At 34.3% G+C, this 16,230-nt stretch overlaps 1 protein-coding gene across 2 annotated transcripts; it reads left to right on the top strand.

Annotated features, from left to right (window-relative positions):
• Positions 1-7,347: 7,347 nt before the first annotated feature.
• On the top strand, positions 7,348-15,322 carry LOC135123297 (uncharacterized). Of its 2 annotated transcripts, none has more exons than XM_064047822.1 (8): positions 7,348-7,593; positions 7,652-7,816; positions 8,068-13,847; positions 13,896-14,018; positions 14,066-14,200; positions 14,329-14,576; positions 14,631-14,945; positions 15,072-15,322. In XM_064047822.1, the coding sequence occupies exons 2-3, from the start codon at positions 7,808-7,810 to the stop codon at positions 13,147-13,149; spliced, it is 5,091 nt and encodes a 1,696-aa protein (XP_063903892.1). In that variant the 5' UTR covers positions 7,348-7,593; positions 7,652-7,807; the 3' UTR covers positions 13,150-13,847; positions 13,896-14,018; positions 14,066-14,200; positions 14,329-14,576; positions 14,631-14,945; positions 15,072-15,322. The 2 variants fall into 2 exon arrangements, with proteins under 2 accessions (XP_063903892.1, XP_063903894.1); XM_064047824.1 differs by having other exon boundaries at positions 14,321-14,576.
• Positions 15,323-16,230: the final 908 nt, after the last annotated feature.

The following is a 16,230-nucleotide window of genomic DNA, read 5'->3' as shown; positions in this document are numbered from 1 at the left end:
GCATATATTTTTATGTCATCCATATACAGCAAGTGACTTATTCTGTTTTCTCTTTGTTTGTTAATTCTTATATTGAACCCATAATTGCAGCTGTTCAGGATATCGGAGAGGGGATTTATTGCTAAGCAGAACCATAACGGGCTAAGAGAATTGCCTTGAAAAATTCCTCTTCGGATCATTATTGGATCTGACTGAATTGTTTGTTCATTTAAGGTTATTTGGAGGGTGGTCTTGTGACGTCACTCCCGTCTGACGTCAACTACAGCACCGGCAGCTAGATTTAATCGGGGCAAGGCCGTGGATCTTTATTATTTGGGGTGGTGACAATATTTTGGGCGCCAGTCGACAGAATGTCGACGAGAAAATGAAAAAGTAAAGTTTAGGCGAAGAGGGAAGAAGAGGTAGTTGAATGACAGAAACAACACCTACTCGCTGATATGTATATAATTTTGAAACTGAATTTCCGAAATGACTTACTTTAAATATGCAATAACAATATAATTTTGAAACTGAACTTCCGAAATGACTTGCTTTAAATATGCAATAACAATATAATTTTGAAACTGAACTTCCGAAATGGCTTACTCTAGATCGGCAATGACATGACGCTTAAGCGTGTAAACGACCCTTAAGATTTACAAAGTGGGTAAAACAATCTTTACCTTGATTCTTGATTACCTTATGTGCTTATGCCACGAAAACTGATATTCCCAATGCCGCCACTCTTGTATGTTATAATAAATTTCTTAACTAGTAATAAATACTGGGATCGAAACCATAAATAGGTAAGTGCCTTCTAAAATGCTCCTAAATGATTAACGTACCTACTAACAATTATTGATTAAAGCTACGAATTAATAACTACTAGGCAAAACCATAACTTAACAATTATAACAATTATAACAATCACATTTTGTGGACCTCTTTGCCACCATAAACCATAAATTGTACAGTAAATACCTCCAAATAGTTGTTAGGGGATGGTATCTCGGGCTAATCAAAAAAAAAAGGCAGCTACCACATCCCACGGCTATTTCAAATTGACTCTCTTGACTCCAGAGCCTGGTAGGGAGTCACCAATATGACACCAATGACAGCACCAAGATATCAGACGTACCATCGGCCCATAAGATTCGGGATCTCAACGGAACCAGTCCACACAAAAGCAGGGGTGTATAGCAGCAACACTATGATGGTTCACACTCTGACTTCATGGCCAAAATTACACCAAATGAGACATAAAAAAAAAGGACCTAGAGAATTCCCAATGATTAGAAATCTATTTTAATTTTACCAAATAAAAATGTTACCTAGGTGTTATTGGTCCTTTTTAATCACTTAATTTTAGCGTATAACAATTGTAAGGTGGTATTATTAATAAAATTCAGCTCACAGAATTACTCGCCACCATTTTTAAATCTTTTTCAGAACCCCTCTCTTTTTGTGTGTCTTTTTCCGCTGATCCTCGCGCCTTATCAATTACACGGCCAAGCGTCATGTCAGTAAAAAAGAAGCGCAAGAATTTGAAATAAGTGCGAAATAAATGTAACAATTACTTCGTGATTGTTACAGTCTTCCAAAATTCCATGGAACATTTGAGAAAAGTGCAGATTTTAGTATCAACTACCAGCTACAAAAATCTTCTAAGAAATCATCTTGCACCGAAAAAAAAATGTTTTAGCTGAACAACATAAATTCTTTTCAAGAGTTCAACAACCAGGTGAATCAATTTCTACATTCGTTGCAAGATTGAAAGAATTAATTAAAAATTGTGAATTCAAAACGGAATGTAAAGAAAAACAACCTCCTTGTTTTATTTGTTCGAAATCTGTGATCGACATGTTTACTACGAGCTCAGTTTATCCGAGGATTACAAGATTCCAGCATTAGAGAAAGAATTCTTCAATTAATAAACGTCTCCTTTGATAAAGCATTAGAAAAAAGCATTGGCAATCGAAGCTTCAAGAATTCAAAATGGAGAAGTTTATAACAACTCATTACATTTGTTTTCCATCCCTGTCTTTTTTCCACAATTGCAATGAATAATTGTATAAATTGTAGCGGTGCTATAAAACTTAACTCTACAACAATACATTGTGATGTATGTCACAATAATCTACATCTACAATGTGTAGGTTTAACAGAAGGAGATATGAAATTTACTAGATCAAAATCTAAGTCAGTCAAGGTCGTATGTAATAATTGTAGTTGTAACATGAACCAATTTAAAAACTTCAAGGAATTGACAAACTCTTTACGACATGAGTTCACTAACTCCTTGAATTTAATTAGAGCTGATTTTGAAGCCCAAATAAATAATTTAAAAATGTCAATGACTTCGGTGATACCCCTCTCGCCTGTCGTTCAAACGGAAGAGATTATCCAGGAAGTCATAGAAAGACAAAAGCGACAAAATAATATCATAATATTTGGAATTCCTGAACAAGACAACTCTCTTGATAATACTCAACGCACGGAACAAGATAATTTAGTAACTAATAACGTTTTGCATTTAGTTAAACCCTCATTGCAAACTAAAGTGATAAAAATTCAACGACTGGGACGTTACAACTTAGACAACACTAGGGCTAGGCCAATTAAAGTCACTTTTGACAACTGCACTGAGATATCTGACATTCTTCGGAACGGTAAAAATCTTAAATCTAAGGCGGAATTCAATATGGTTTCTTTGTCACTCGATCGCACACCCAAACAACTGGAATACTATAAATTGCTAAAACAACAGTTAACAGAGAGAATTGCGAAAGACGAAAATAATTTAAGAATACGCCACTTCAATGGAGTACCGAAAATAGTTCATTTAAACTGAATAATTCACCTAATTACAATTGTCAGCTAAGTTGTATATACCAGAATGTTAGAGGCCTACGAACTAAGACTATATAATTTTTCAATTCTGTTTTAACGTCTAATACGGATCTCATTGCAATCTCAGAGACATGGCTAACTAAGGATATTTTTGATGCCGAAATTTTTCCCAATAATTATGCTGTTTATCGCAAGGATAGAAATGTTGAAGATGGTGGAGTAAGTAAGGGAGGTGGAGTTCTTTTAGCTATTGACATTCGTTATACAACAGCACAACTAGATCTTTCATTTATTACTAACGAAGTGCCAACTATAGATATCGTAGGAATTAAAGTTACTTGCTTTAACAACAAGAAATTATACATCTTCGTTGTTTACATTCCACCATCGACATCTTCTTCCAATTTTGAAACATTTCTTGATTTACTTCAGCTTTATTGTAATAATAACGCAGATAAAGTCTTATTACTCGGCGATTTTAATACCCCCAATTATTGTCTCAACTTAATGAACAGTAATGTTCAAGCTTTAATCAACTTCAGTTATCTAAATGATATCAAACAACACAATAAAATAGTCAATTCGTATGGGCATATTTTAGATTTAGTTTTCTCTAATATACAGTGTCATGTTAATAGATCTGACTGGTCGTTAGTCAATGAAGATTTACATCATCCCACATTAAATATCAAATGTACAGAAATTATTCGCCGCATTAAAAATTTTCCTATTGACAATTCAACAGATCAATATAATTTTAAGAAATCCAACTTTCCACTTATGTATCATATGTTATCTAATGCTGATTGGACCTCTGTATATTTAGCAACAGATGTCGAAAACGCCTGCAATGCTTTCTACAGTATACTTGATGAAATTATTGCAACAACAACTCCAAAGTTTCGCAGATATTCGTCCCAAAAAGCGGCTTATCCCGTTTGGTACAGTAGTGAAGTTAGACATTGCCTGAAATTAAAGTTTATTGCTCATAAAAATTACAAAGACTGTCCTTCCGAGCATCATTACGAAATATTTAAACAATACCGTACAATGAGCAAGAATCTTATTGAGCAATCTTACAAAAATTATGTATTAGAGGTAGAAAATTCTGTCAGTACTAATCCTAAAAAATTTTGGTCTTTTCTGCAGAACAAAAAAACAAGACTAGAATACCAAGTGAACTAAGCTACAAGAATGTTAAAGTATCAACTCCTACCACAATAGTTGATGCTTTTTGTGATTACTTCTGTAGTACATTTATTAATTCAAACATTAGTTGTAAACATACGCAGATGATACAAAATGTATCAAACGATTATGTTAATGTAAAGTATATAAGTGAGGAGGAAATACTAAATACTTTAAAAAGGACTAAAAATAACTTAACAGCAGGTCCAGATGAAATTCCAAATTTTCTTTTAAAAGATTGTGCTGCAATATTTGCAAAACCATTGCATTCCATATTTAATCTAATTATAAAAACATCTCATTTTCCCTCTGTTTGGAAACAAGCTTGTATTGCACCTGTATTTAAGAAGGATAATCCAGCCAAGATTGAAAACTATCGTCCAATAGCATTACTATGCAATTTCTCAAAAGTTTTTGAATCAACCATTTATAAACAAATATATTCTACACTGAAACATTCAATATCACCATATCAACACGGTTTTGTAGAAAAACGATCCACCATTACCAACTTAGCCTACTTTACGCAATATGTCTCTGAAGCTATAGATGGAAAAAGTCAAGTTGATGTGATATTTACGGATTTCACTAAAGCATTTGATACAATAGATCATTTCATATTATTACATAAACTAAAATTAATTGGCTTTTCTGAATCACTAATACTTTTGTTAAAATCTTATCTTCGCGGCAGAATAAATTGTCTCAGATATAGAAATTATACCTCTCAAACTTTTACCCCTAATTCAGGTGTACCACAAGGCTCCAACTTAGGTCCGCTTCTTTTTCTATTGTTTATAAATGACTTACCAAATGAGATCTTCAGTGAAAAGTTATTATTCGCAGATGACTTTAAAATATTCCACAGGATAGACAGTCTAAATGATTGTCTACTACTACAAAACAATTTACGTAATTTATATAAATGGTGCACCCTAAATTGTCTAGCTTTAAACTTAGATAAATGCAAAGTTATGTCATTTTCAAATAAGAAAAAGTTTATTGAATTTTCATACAATATAAATGGCACTAACTTGACACGAACTACTGAGTTTAAAGACTTAGGTATTTTGTTTGATGAAAAACTCACTTTTGTCAATCACGTGAATGACATTGTCAGAAAAGCATTTGTAAACTATGGCTTTATATTATACAGAAATTGTAGAGATTTTACGAACGTGAAATCCCTTATTACTTTATATTGTAGTCTTGTAAGGTCAAAATTAGAGTACGGTAGTCTTATTTGGTTCCCTATTTATGAGACTCATAGTTGGCATATCGAGTCTGTTCAAAGAAAATTTTTAAAATTCGTAAGTTTTCTCCTTGACGGTAGATATCCTGAAAGAGGCTGTGACCATCATATGTTACTAAGAAGATTTAATGTGAATTTATTATCAACTAGAAGAATTATTTTAAGCCTTCACTTTTTATACAAACTAGTTAATAACATCATTGATAGCTCTCTGCTTTTATCAAAATTAAACTTTGCGGTACCTAGACATAATTCCCGCCAACATATTACATTTTACCCCAAAATAGGCCGAACAAATGTATCAAACAATTCACCGGTAAGTGTTATGTGTGAGCATTTTAATCAAATAGCTAATGAATGTGATCTTCATTTTACACCATTTAAAGAGATTTCAGATTATGTTATTAAGTATTTAGAATAAGCCTAATTTTTAGTATTATTATTGTCTTTAATTTCACGCCGTTTGCCTTAATCTTAAGTATTGTATATTTTCCTGTAATTGGGTGTAACCTGTAGGGAAATAAACTATTATTATTACATGGGTCAAATAATGTTCATAAAATTGGTTTTACTCTTAAAGGAGAATCAGCATCAAAATATAATCAAAATGGATCTTCACGTCAAAAATCTTAAAAAATAACAGGTCGAACCATAAATTTACAAGAATTGGATCTATCCGGATTGTGCTTAAATTGTGGCAAAAAGAATCATCAAACTGACAACTGTCGCATCAAAGAAAAACTTCACTGTAAACTCTGTAGGAAAAAAGGGCACACAAATAAAGTATGTATTTCTCCATTGCTTCAAAAAAATCGACGAACTGTCAAAAACGTCGACATCGGTTCAAATTCCTCTGTTGATGAAGAATTTCCAATACATAAATAATATTATCGACATTTTCAATAGTACCTACTTCGTCAGCTTATGAACCAAGAATGTTCATTACGGTACAAAGTCTCGGCAAACCAGTTAAATTTGAGTGTGATACCGGCAATCCAGTCAACATCATTTCAAAGAAAATCTTCGATGCATTGAATTTTAAAGTGACTCTTCGAAGTATAAACATTCAATTTCGTTCCTATACAAAACAAATATTTAAACTTCTGGGTTACATAAGAATACCTGTTACATATAAAAAGAAGAAGTTCATGGGAGATTTATTTGTCGTTTCTGATTATGGTATAGCCATTATGGGAAGAAGATGGATTCGAAACCTCCAGATAAGTCTTCATGACTTTTATTCTATTTCTACTTTTCAACCATTAATGTCAGAAATTTTCAATCAATTCAGCGAGGTTTTTCAACCAAAAGTTGGTGAAATTCCAAACTATCAATGCTCTTTATCTCTTCGAGCTAATGCACGACCAATTTTTATAAAGCCTCGCCGAGTTCCTCACGCTCTCCAAGAGAAGGTTGAACAGGAACTAGATGACTTAGAAAATCAAGGTATTATTAAGAAAACTTATCACTCCGAGTGGGGAACACCTTTGGTTATTGTGCCGAAGAAGGATGATGACATTAGACTGAGTGCTGATTACAAAGTAACTATGAACAATAAACTTCAAGATAATCGTTATCCTATTCCCAGAATAGAAGATATTTTCAATAAAATGAAAAATGGCAAATATTTCTGTACATTAGCATATTTACATGTTCCTGTTGATGATGCAAGTGCACGAATACGGACAATTTCAACTCATCGAGGTACCTATTTAGCTAAACGATTCTTCTTTGGTATCAAAATTGTTCACGATTTGTACCACAACATATCTTGATGATGTAATGGTTCAAGGTTCTTCTATTGAAGAATGTAAATTTCGTTTAATTAAAGTCCTTGAACGATTACGTAAATATAATTTGCATCTGAATCGAGAAAAATGTGTAAGAAAGAAACTCAACTCGAAAATGCTGGATGTGTTTCATTGTACTTCAGGAGCGAGGGAAGTTCTGTCGGAACAACTTTCGACCGTTTTTTGAAATATGAAATGAAATGGAAACGCCCGAGTGGTGAGTCAGCGACATTTTAACTTCTCACAGGTTTTCTCATACCACAATCTTATCATACGGATAACCGAGCATCCGTAAAAAATGTCCTTAAAACGTAGCAACAAAATAAGTTTGTCCAATTCTCGTCTGATTCAAAGAAAACATTGTCGTGTAGAACATTCGTTAGTAAAGTGTGTGAATTTCAAAATGGTTTAATGTGGGTGGAAGAATGTTTAAAAAGCACGAGTACGTTCGGACGACAAAGAGCGTAAAAGTATTAAATATTTAACGTATAAAAATTTAGTGTAACACCACAGAGATTGGAAACCGTGAAGTAGGTAAGTCTGTGGTCACACAGTCTGTAAATCTGATGTAAGAAAATCTATTTTGTTGTAGTGTAACATTAATTTGAAATTATCGCCCCTTATTGTTACGTTGAGGAAATTGTGTGACAAGTGGGATTTCGTGTGAGAATTATGGAAGTTTTCAAATAAATCATTACTTATTTGTACAGAACCACGTCACTTTGTATGTTGTGGCCGCCTGAGAGGAATGGAGTCGGTAAGTCTTTTACTTTTGCAAGATTAAAGCTTATAATTTTTTGAAAAAGCTGGATATGCTTGGTTGTACTTTAGTGGCGAGGGAAGTTTCGTCGAAATAACCTTCGATCAGTTTTTCTATAAGCAGTATTAACAAGTACATTACCTGATTTGAAAAAAAATACTATTACAGTTCATAATTTTATTGTTCATTACAAACACAACAATTACTGAATTACTTTTCAAAGCGGTTGTTCGTCTATTCCTTTCCAGACTTTTAAAAAAAGGCCAGGAACAACTGATAAAGGCAGAGACTATGAAGATGTGGTCCTCGCCAATGTTGTACTAAGACTATTAAACAACCCCAGAGTAAAAACGTTCCAGATTTCATCAAACGATGATGAGTTTGGGGCGTTTGATGATCTGGTTATTAAACTTGCATCGGATAAGGAAAACGACATTCAGGTTAAAGCGGTGCAGTTAAAACACACCGAGAGGAAAGTACTCACTCTAGAAAATTTGCGAACCGTAAAAGGAAACTTCAGTATTAGCAAATACTTTAAAAGTTACAAAGAAGTTAAGAAAAATATGGATGAGTTAATTTTGTTTACCAATAGGCCGTTAAATCCTCCCGAGAACGCAACATTCCACCTTGACAGCGAAGAATTTTACGTCAAGCTTATTAAAAGAGAAGTTAACTCAGACATTTCAGAAAATATTAGTCACGTCTATCAGTTTGAAATAGTAGATGATCAATCGACAGTAGAGAATATTCCTAGAATTCAAGAATATCAGGATTTTTTTCGCAAGTTTTTTCTCTATTCCAACCAAGAAAATTGTGATACTCTGGAAAAAATAACCGCTAACAAATTCAAGGCAACGTATTGTTCAGATGACGAAACATTCGGTAAATTCCTGAAAACAGTTTCTAAATGGAACGCCCAAGATGGGAATAAAGAAAAGATAGATAAAAAGTGGACGCAGCTGGTACTTGCGCTGCACCTTCTGTCCTCTCACACTGAGTCTCTATCTTTCGGTCCAGTTAATGACAAAATGAAAATTTTTCGGGAAGCAATTTCCTTCTTTGATGTCACAGTGATTGAAGAGGAATCGGTCGAAACGGTTAAGCAACTGTGGGGTGATGTCGGAAAGGAAAAAACTATTGACTTTAAGGAATTAAATAAAATTAGAAGAAGATATCTACCTATTCTCGGACATATTAATGACACCGACATCGGCACCATAGATCCAAAAGCGTTCACTCAACTGCTGTGGCTAATGGACGAATGTCCATTAATTTTACGTGAATGGGAAAAGATGAAAAATATAATACAGCTGTGCCCCGACAAAAAATTTGTTTTGGTTGGCGGAACTAAAGATGAGGAATGGATGAAAAATTCCGTGTTCCAAAATCTGTCCGATTTGAATTTGCATCCCGAAATCCATAAAAATATAATGCAAAATTTTACCATTTCGATTCAAGGAAAGGGCGAACTTGATCTTGTAACATCTTTTGGAAGTAATGAAGATTTTTTCAAAAATGTTAGAACTGATCACCTCGTGGAAATGCTGAACGGTACATGTTGTATAGGAGGAACAAAGGAAACACTAGCCGAACCTTATATAGACCGCTATATTTCGCGAAATGTCGTTGAAAATACATATTTAGAAAAAGTTCACGAAAACACAATTATTATCTTAAATTGTGGGAATAATTTAGATAAAGTTAAAAGCAAACTCGCCAAATGTGAATTAATTGACATTAATAACTTCTTACAGAAAGACAATCACAATGGCGAATATCTAACAAATACTAAGTTTAACGTTAATGAACCGAACTTTGCTGACAAAAATTACGTAGGTAACAGGAAAAAAAGTGACATAAATTCTAATCTTAACGAAAACAAATATAAATTTATATTTGATAAATCAAGTTTTACCAACAAAGTCTACGTTGGTACTAGACACTATAATGATTCTGAAATTCAACAAATTTATAATGAGCACAAAACAACAAAACAGTTTCATTATTTTAAAATTTTGAGTGACGGAAATTTAGAATGGCTTTGTAGCAAAGGTGATGTTAGTGATCTAGAGGCGTACAAATTGCCTGACGCATATCCTACAGAAGAAAATGCCTTGTGGCCTTCTCGGTTAGATTATAACATCAATCTTATAACCGGAGATCCAGGAATGGGTAAAACCGAGTTAGTGAAAAGCTTAAAAAATACATGTTCTCGCGAATACTGGACGGTTTTGATTAGTCCCAAGGACGTTAATTTATTTTTTCACAAACCCAATTTCTCTAAAACAGATAATTGTTCAGATTTATTTGTAAAATTCATCACAAATAAAAAATATGAGTCGCTTAATAAACTCGACCTAATGTTTTTCGAAATGTGTATCAAGAAAAACAATGTAATTTACGTGTGGGACGCAATCGATGAAATCTTAAATGATAATTTAGATGCCGCTTTAAATATAATCCTCCATTTTTCAACAAAAGGGTTCCGTCAGTGGGTTACAAGCAGACGACATTTAAAATCAACTCTAGAAAATAAATTCAATTTGTTGTCACTTAGTATAAATCAATTTAACGAACAAGAACAAGAAAAATATATCAGAAAACGTCTAGAATGTCACAGTATTGACGTAACGCTGGAAAAAATCAAATCATCTTTTGCGATTGTAGAACACATAGACATACTAGGCATCCCTCTTCAAATATTCATGCTTACCGAACTGTTCCGTGAAAATAACGAAAAATATTTGAAACTTATGGATAACACATTCGTCTTGACTGACCTTTACGAATATTTTATTCAGGAAAAATTTAATAACTTTTACAAAAACAAAATTGGATACGATTTAGGAAATCCCCAAATGGAAGTTATAGTCTGTGAAAAAAACCGAAAGGCTGCAGAATATTACGAACGTGTGTCCTTTAGAGTAATATTTGACGAAGAAATTACGCAGCGAATGAATATTGATTACGAAAAAAGTGTACAAAAACTTTTACGAAATTATGCCTCTCTGGGTCTTATAAATGACTTTCAAAATGATGTTCCACGTTTTGTGCACAGTTCATTTGCAGAGTATCTAGTTGCTAGATACTTTTCAAAAAATATTAATAATTTTAAAGACACAATTGCGGACTTGTTGTTTGACGCAAGGTATAATAACGTTCGATTCTTTTTTGACATATTGTTGGCTAAAAACTCGAAAGCTCACATTGCCGTATTGTACAAACGTTACGAGTTACTTAAAACGTACGACGACGAAATTTTGAATTGCAAAGATAAAGGTGGACGAAGTGTTTTACATTTGATTTCGTCATGGGGGCAAAGACATCCGCGTGTAAAGGTAACGCACGTAAAGCACAAGTGTATTGTGCACGAAAATAGCAATTTCAATAAAAAAGCGGAAAACGAAATATACTTTGAAACGATGACGTATTTGCAAAGTACGAATGAGGTTGGCGAACGTGATATGTTGTTAGATGCGACTCCTTTGGCTTATGCCCGAAAAAGTGAGAGCCTAGGAGCACAAATACAATTATTACAAACAAAAAAGGATGAGTTGAGACAATCTCGCGATGACATAATTAATGTTATATATTATTCTGCTTTACTGGGTTATGACGACGTGTGTAAACACCTCACAGTAGAAGAGTTGAATAATTTTTTGAGTGAAGTGGAAATTGTTACTGCAGAAAATGCTAAAACACCTCTCGGACTGGCCTGCGAAAACGGTAATTTAAAAATCGTTGACTGTTTTGTAAAATCTGGTGTCGATATCAATTGTGTTAATAAATTCAATGAAGCACCGCTTTACATCGCTTCTCAAAACGGTCACGAAAAAGTTGTCGAATACTTGGCGACAGGGGGCGCCGAAATCAATCGCGCTAATAATAACGGCTGGATACCTCTTCACGCAGCTTCCTTTAACGGTCATGAAAAAGTTGTCGAATACTTGGCGACAGTTGGCGCCGAAATCAATCGCGCTGATAAAAACGGTTGGGCAGCGCTTTACATAGCTTCTACAATGGGTCACGAAAAAGTCGTCGAATACTTGGCAACAGTCGGTGCCGAAATCAATCGCGCTAATAATAACGGCTGGACACCTCTTCACGCAGCTTCCTTTAACGGTGATGAAAAAGTTGTCGAATACTTGGCGACAGTTGGCGCCGAAATCAATCGCGCTGATAAAAACGGTTGGACAGCGCTTTACATAGCTTCTAAAATGGGTCACGAAAAAGTCGTCGAATACTTGGCGACAGTCGGTGCCGAAATCAATCGCGCTGATAAAAACGGTTGGACACCTCTTCACGCAGCTTCCTTTAAGGGTCATGAAAAAATTGTTGAATACTTGGCCACAGTCGGCGCCGAAATCAATCGCGCTGATAAAAACGGTTGGGCAGCGCTTTACATAGCTTCTACAATGGGTCACGAAAAAGTCGTCGAATACTTGGCGACAGTCGGCGCCGAAATCAATCGCACTGATAATGACGGCTGGACACCTCTTCAGAAAGCTTCCTTTAAGGGTCATGAAAAAGTTGTCGAATACTTGGCGACAGTCGGCGCCGAAATCAATAGCGCTGTGAATTACGGTGAGACACCACTTTACGTAGCTTCACAAGAAGGTCACGAAAAAGTTGTCGAATACTTGACGACAGTCGGCGCCGAAATCAATCGCGCTGATAATGACGGCTGGACACCTCTTCACATAGCTTCCTTTAAGGGTCATGAAAAAGTTGTCGAATACTTGGCGACAGTCGGCGCCGAAATCAATCGCGCTACTAATGACGGTCAAACACCACTTTACATAGCTTCCGCAAAGGGCCACGACAAAGTTGTCGAATACTTGGCGACAGTCGGCGCCGAAATCAATCGCGCTGATAAAAACGGTTGGACACCTCTTCACATAGCTTCCTTTAAGGGTCATGAAAAAGTTGTCGAATACTTGGCGACAGTCGGCGCCGAAATCAATCGCGCTCAGAATGACGGTCAAACACCACTTTACATAGCTTCCGCAATGGGCCACGTCAAAGTTGTCGAATACTTGGCGACAGTCGGCGCCGAAATCAATCGCGCTACTAATAACGGTGCGACACCACTTTACATAGCTTCACAAAACGGTCATGAAAAAGTTGTCGGAAACTTGGTGACAGTCGGTGCCGAAATCAATCGCGCACTGAATGACGGTCGAACACCACTTGACATAGCTTCCGCAGCAGGTCACGCAAAAATTGTCGAATGTTTAATAAGAGCCGGCGCTCAAATCGGGCATCATTCCTTTACAAAGAATCGTAAGAAAAAAAACTTCCCCAAACTGTGCAGATGCATTGTAATGTAGTAAACAGAATGTTGCTTGTTTTTCTCATTAAACTGGACGAGGTATGAAAAACAGTGTCCAAAAAACTAACCTAGTTATATCCTAAGGAATTTTAAAAAAAACTGCAGTTTAGAGATTTTTAATTAAATAATTGTTACGCGGAAACAATAATAGGTATATGTTTTATTTTGAAATCAAATAGCACTAATTTAAATATTTGGGACATATTATACGACTCAAACGTATCTTCTACCCAGACAAATATATATTCACTCATTCCATTATCCTTGATTATAAGTTTCGACGTTACCTGACAAATAAAACGTTATACTTACTTACTGAAAATTCTTCTACATCACTTCATCACGTTTGCTTGGTCTTCTGGTCACGAGTGATATTCCCTAATTTGTAACTCCAACAAAAAATTGTAATCGATTATCATCTCTGTAGCTATAAATGTTAAATTTAAATACACCTTAATTTTTGATTTTAAACAAAAAAACATGGAAAAGTTATTAATGTCACTTACAATCACCGATAAAACTAAATTTTTGTAAAAAGCGTACATAATAATTGTGTTTTCTCTATTAATGAATAAAAAGAACGCGATGAATGTTACCGTTTAGTATTATCTACAAATTTGCTGAATCGATTTGTAAGAAAATTATTGAAAAGAAGGAAATGACAATACCAGCACTAAGAAATGGAAATCATTTTAGGTACGTTGTCTGTTGTGAAAACAAAATAAATTAAAATTTAATTTTCAGTACCCTTTCTTCCAGGACAGCTTAAATTATTAGTTGCAAAGAAATTATTCACTTTAGTTATATGGTCTATGTTTCTGGGTGTAAATATCACGAAATCCAACACATTGATGCGAAATAACGAAGGTAACAAAATAAATCGAAAATTCCCACCACTCACACTTTGGTTTTAGCATTCTAACAAAGTTGGATGTATTAATCGGAATTTTTGAGAAAACTCTCACAAATATCAAAATTCGATACATTGATGTAAGGATTATAGTTCGAATACAAAATTACCAAAATGTTTCGATAATTCTTTACTATGTGTAAGTAAAATCTGCCATTATTTTTGCTTAGTGTTTTTGAAGATACTTTGTGCTCGCATTTTTTAAATACTAATAATAATAGTGAGTCTATTTTTATATCATTTCATTATATATGTGCAGTTTTTCAGTGCCAGACAAATTACCCGAAATTGACCAAGTACTTAGGAGCCATATAGCAATTAGCGACCCAATTTTAAGCAATCAGCGACATTTCTCACAGAGTTCATAAACATCCAGTCATGTCCTCATGACTTTGAAAAACCGCCCTGCCTCTTATCTAGGTATTTTAATCTTCAACCAAAAAAGAAGAAACATCGTCTCAACGGGGATTTGGACGAATATTTTTTCTTCCGAAGAAAGGGAACAATTCTAAAACGTAAGTTTTAGAAGAAGTATTCAACAATCTAATAAAAAAAAAATTAAATTTCAGCAACAGCTACAAATGTTTTTTGAAGTATTTTTGGACACTGACAACTGCACAACGTAAGATTTGGGGTTTGGTATAAACAAATTTTCTGATGAAGATTTGGAAAGAATCACAATCGTCTTCGAAAACCATGACAAATGTTTTTTGATTTGAACGTGACAAGTGCACAACATAATGTTTGAGGCTTGGTCTGGACAAATTTTCTGATGAAGAAGTTCGGAAAGATCACCAAAATAATACATGATCTTTCTACTTGGCTTCCGCGTTGGGAATCGTCTTCGCATGAAAAATATTACGGATTTTTGGAAATTGGCAGAGGTATATGTTTTTATGTTCAAATTAAAAAAAAATACTATTTTACTCTTTATTACCAACTTGTCATTTCTATTAATAATAGTTTGTAAAAACTGGAGTCTATTAATAAATACTCCTATATCTTTGCAGGAATCGAAGGAGAACCTATAGTCAAAACGTCCCATCAGTCTAGTCCAGAAGAAAGTCAAATATATATGTAAAAAGTGTCCTAGTGAAAATGTAAAATATATATATATATATATATATATCTTAACTTAGTGGTAGAATTATGCTAAAAAGCATGTTCGAGAAATATCTGTTTTTAATATAGTTACATATGTACAATTTTTCTAATATTAGTAACAACTGTACGGCCATGTTTATTAAATTTATTATAATTACACTCTTGTTTTATCTTGTTCAACTATTAATTAATTATTGCAGATTAATTTACAAAACGGACCAAGTTTCGATCTTAACAATAAAAATGATTAATTGAACACTTGACAGGTTGTTACCTAATAAAGAATGTGGGAGTAGAAAATCATAATAAGTTTTACAACAAAAGTATGTTTCAAAATTCGCTGTTTTTGCTTTAGGGATTAAATTTACTTGCTAACTAAAACTAAAAAGTAGTCAAGTTTTGAATATCGTTTTTGGACACCGATTGGTAATGTGTGTACAACTGAAAAATCATTTAGAGAAAGCGTTGGAATTTCGCTTCACACAAACGGCATGTCAGTTCTTATAACATCCATTTGACAGAAACATAACCTCTAGCATGCTATATGTTATAAGAACAGGCATGCTGTTTGTGTCAAACGATATTTTACGGAGTAAGCCTACTCTAATTGATTTGTCAATTGAACACCCGTTACATAAAAGAATTATTTCTTTTTATACACAGCATATACATTTTAAGTTATTAGTTCTATTGTCAGTTTTTCAAATTGACAAATTTTCAAAAATCCTGGCTGCCTTTGATTTTGCTTGTATTACTCTCGCGATGCTAATAAGTAATAACATGCTTTCAAAATTTGGCATCGTTCGTTGATAGTGGTAATACGAACATGCAACAAGCCAGAATTTAAAGTTAACGGTCATAACAGCCACCTGACGTCACACAAAATGTGCAATATCATACCATGTCTTCCTGTACCATGTACGAAACTAAAAAAGTGTCTGACGTCACCTAGTAGATAGATCTTGTCCACGACACATTTTCTGGAGATAGGCAACCAGCAAAACAGGTACGTTTACCTACTACCTGTACTTAGAGATTGACCATACGGACGTGATGAAAATTATC

Source organism: Zophobas morio, unplaced genomic scaffold (assembly GCF_036711695.1).
Source record: "Zophobas morio isolate AGI-343-1 ecotype UQ-CSIRO unplaced genomic scaffold, CSIRO_AGI_Zmor_V1 ptg000006l, whole genome shotgun sequence".
In the NCBI taxonomy this organism is placed as follows: domain Eukaryota; kingdom Metazoa; phylum Arthropoda; class Insecta; order Coleoptera; family Tenebrionidae; genus Zophobas; species Zophobas morio.
The sequence above is the reverse complement of the archived record's forward strand: the minus strand, read 5'-3'. Positions and strand labels throughout refer to the sequence as shown.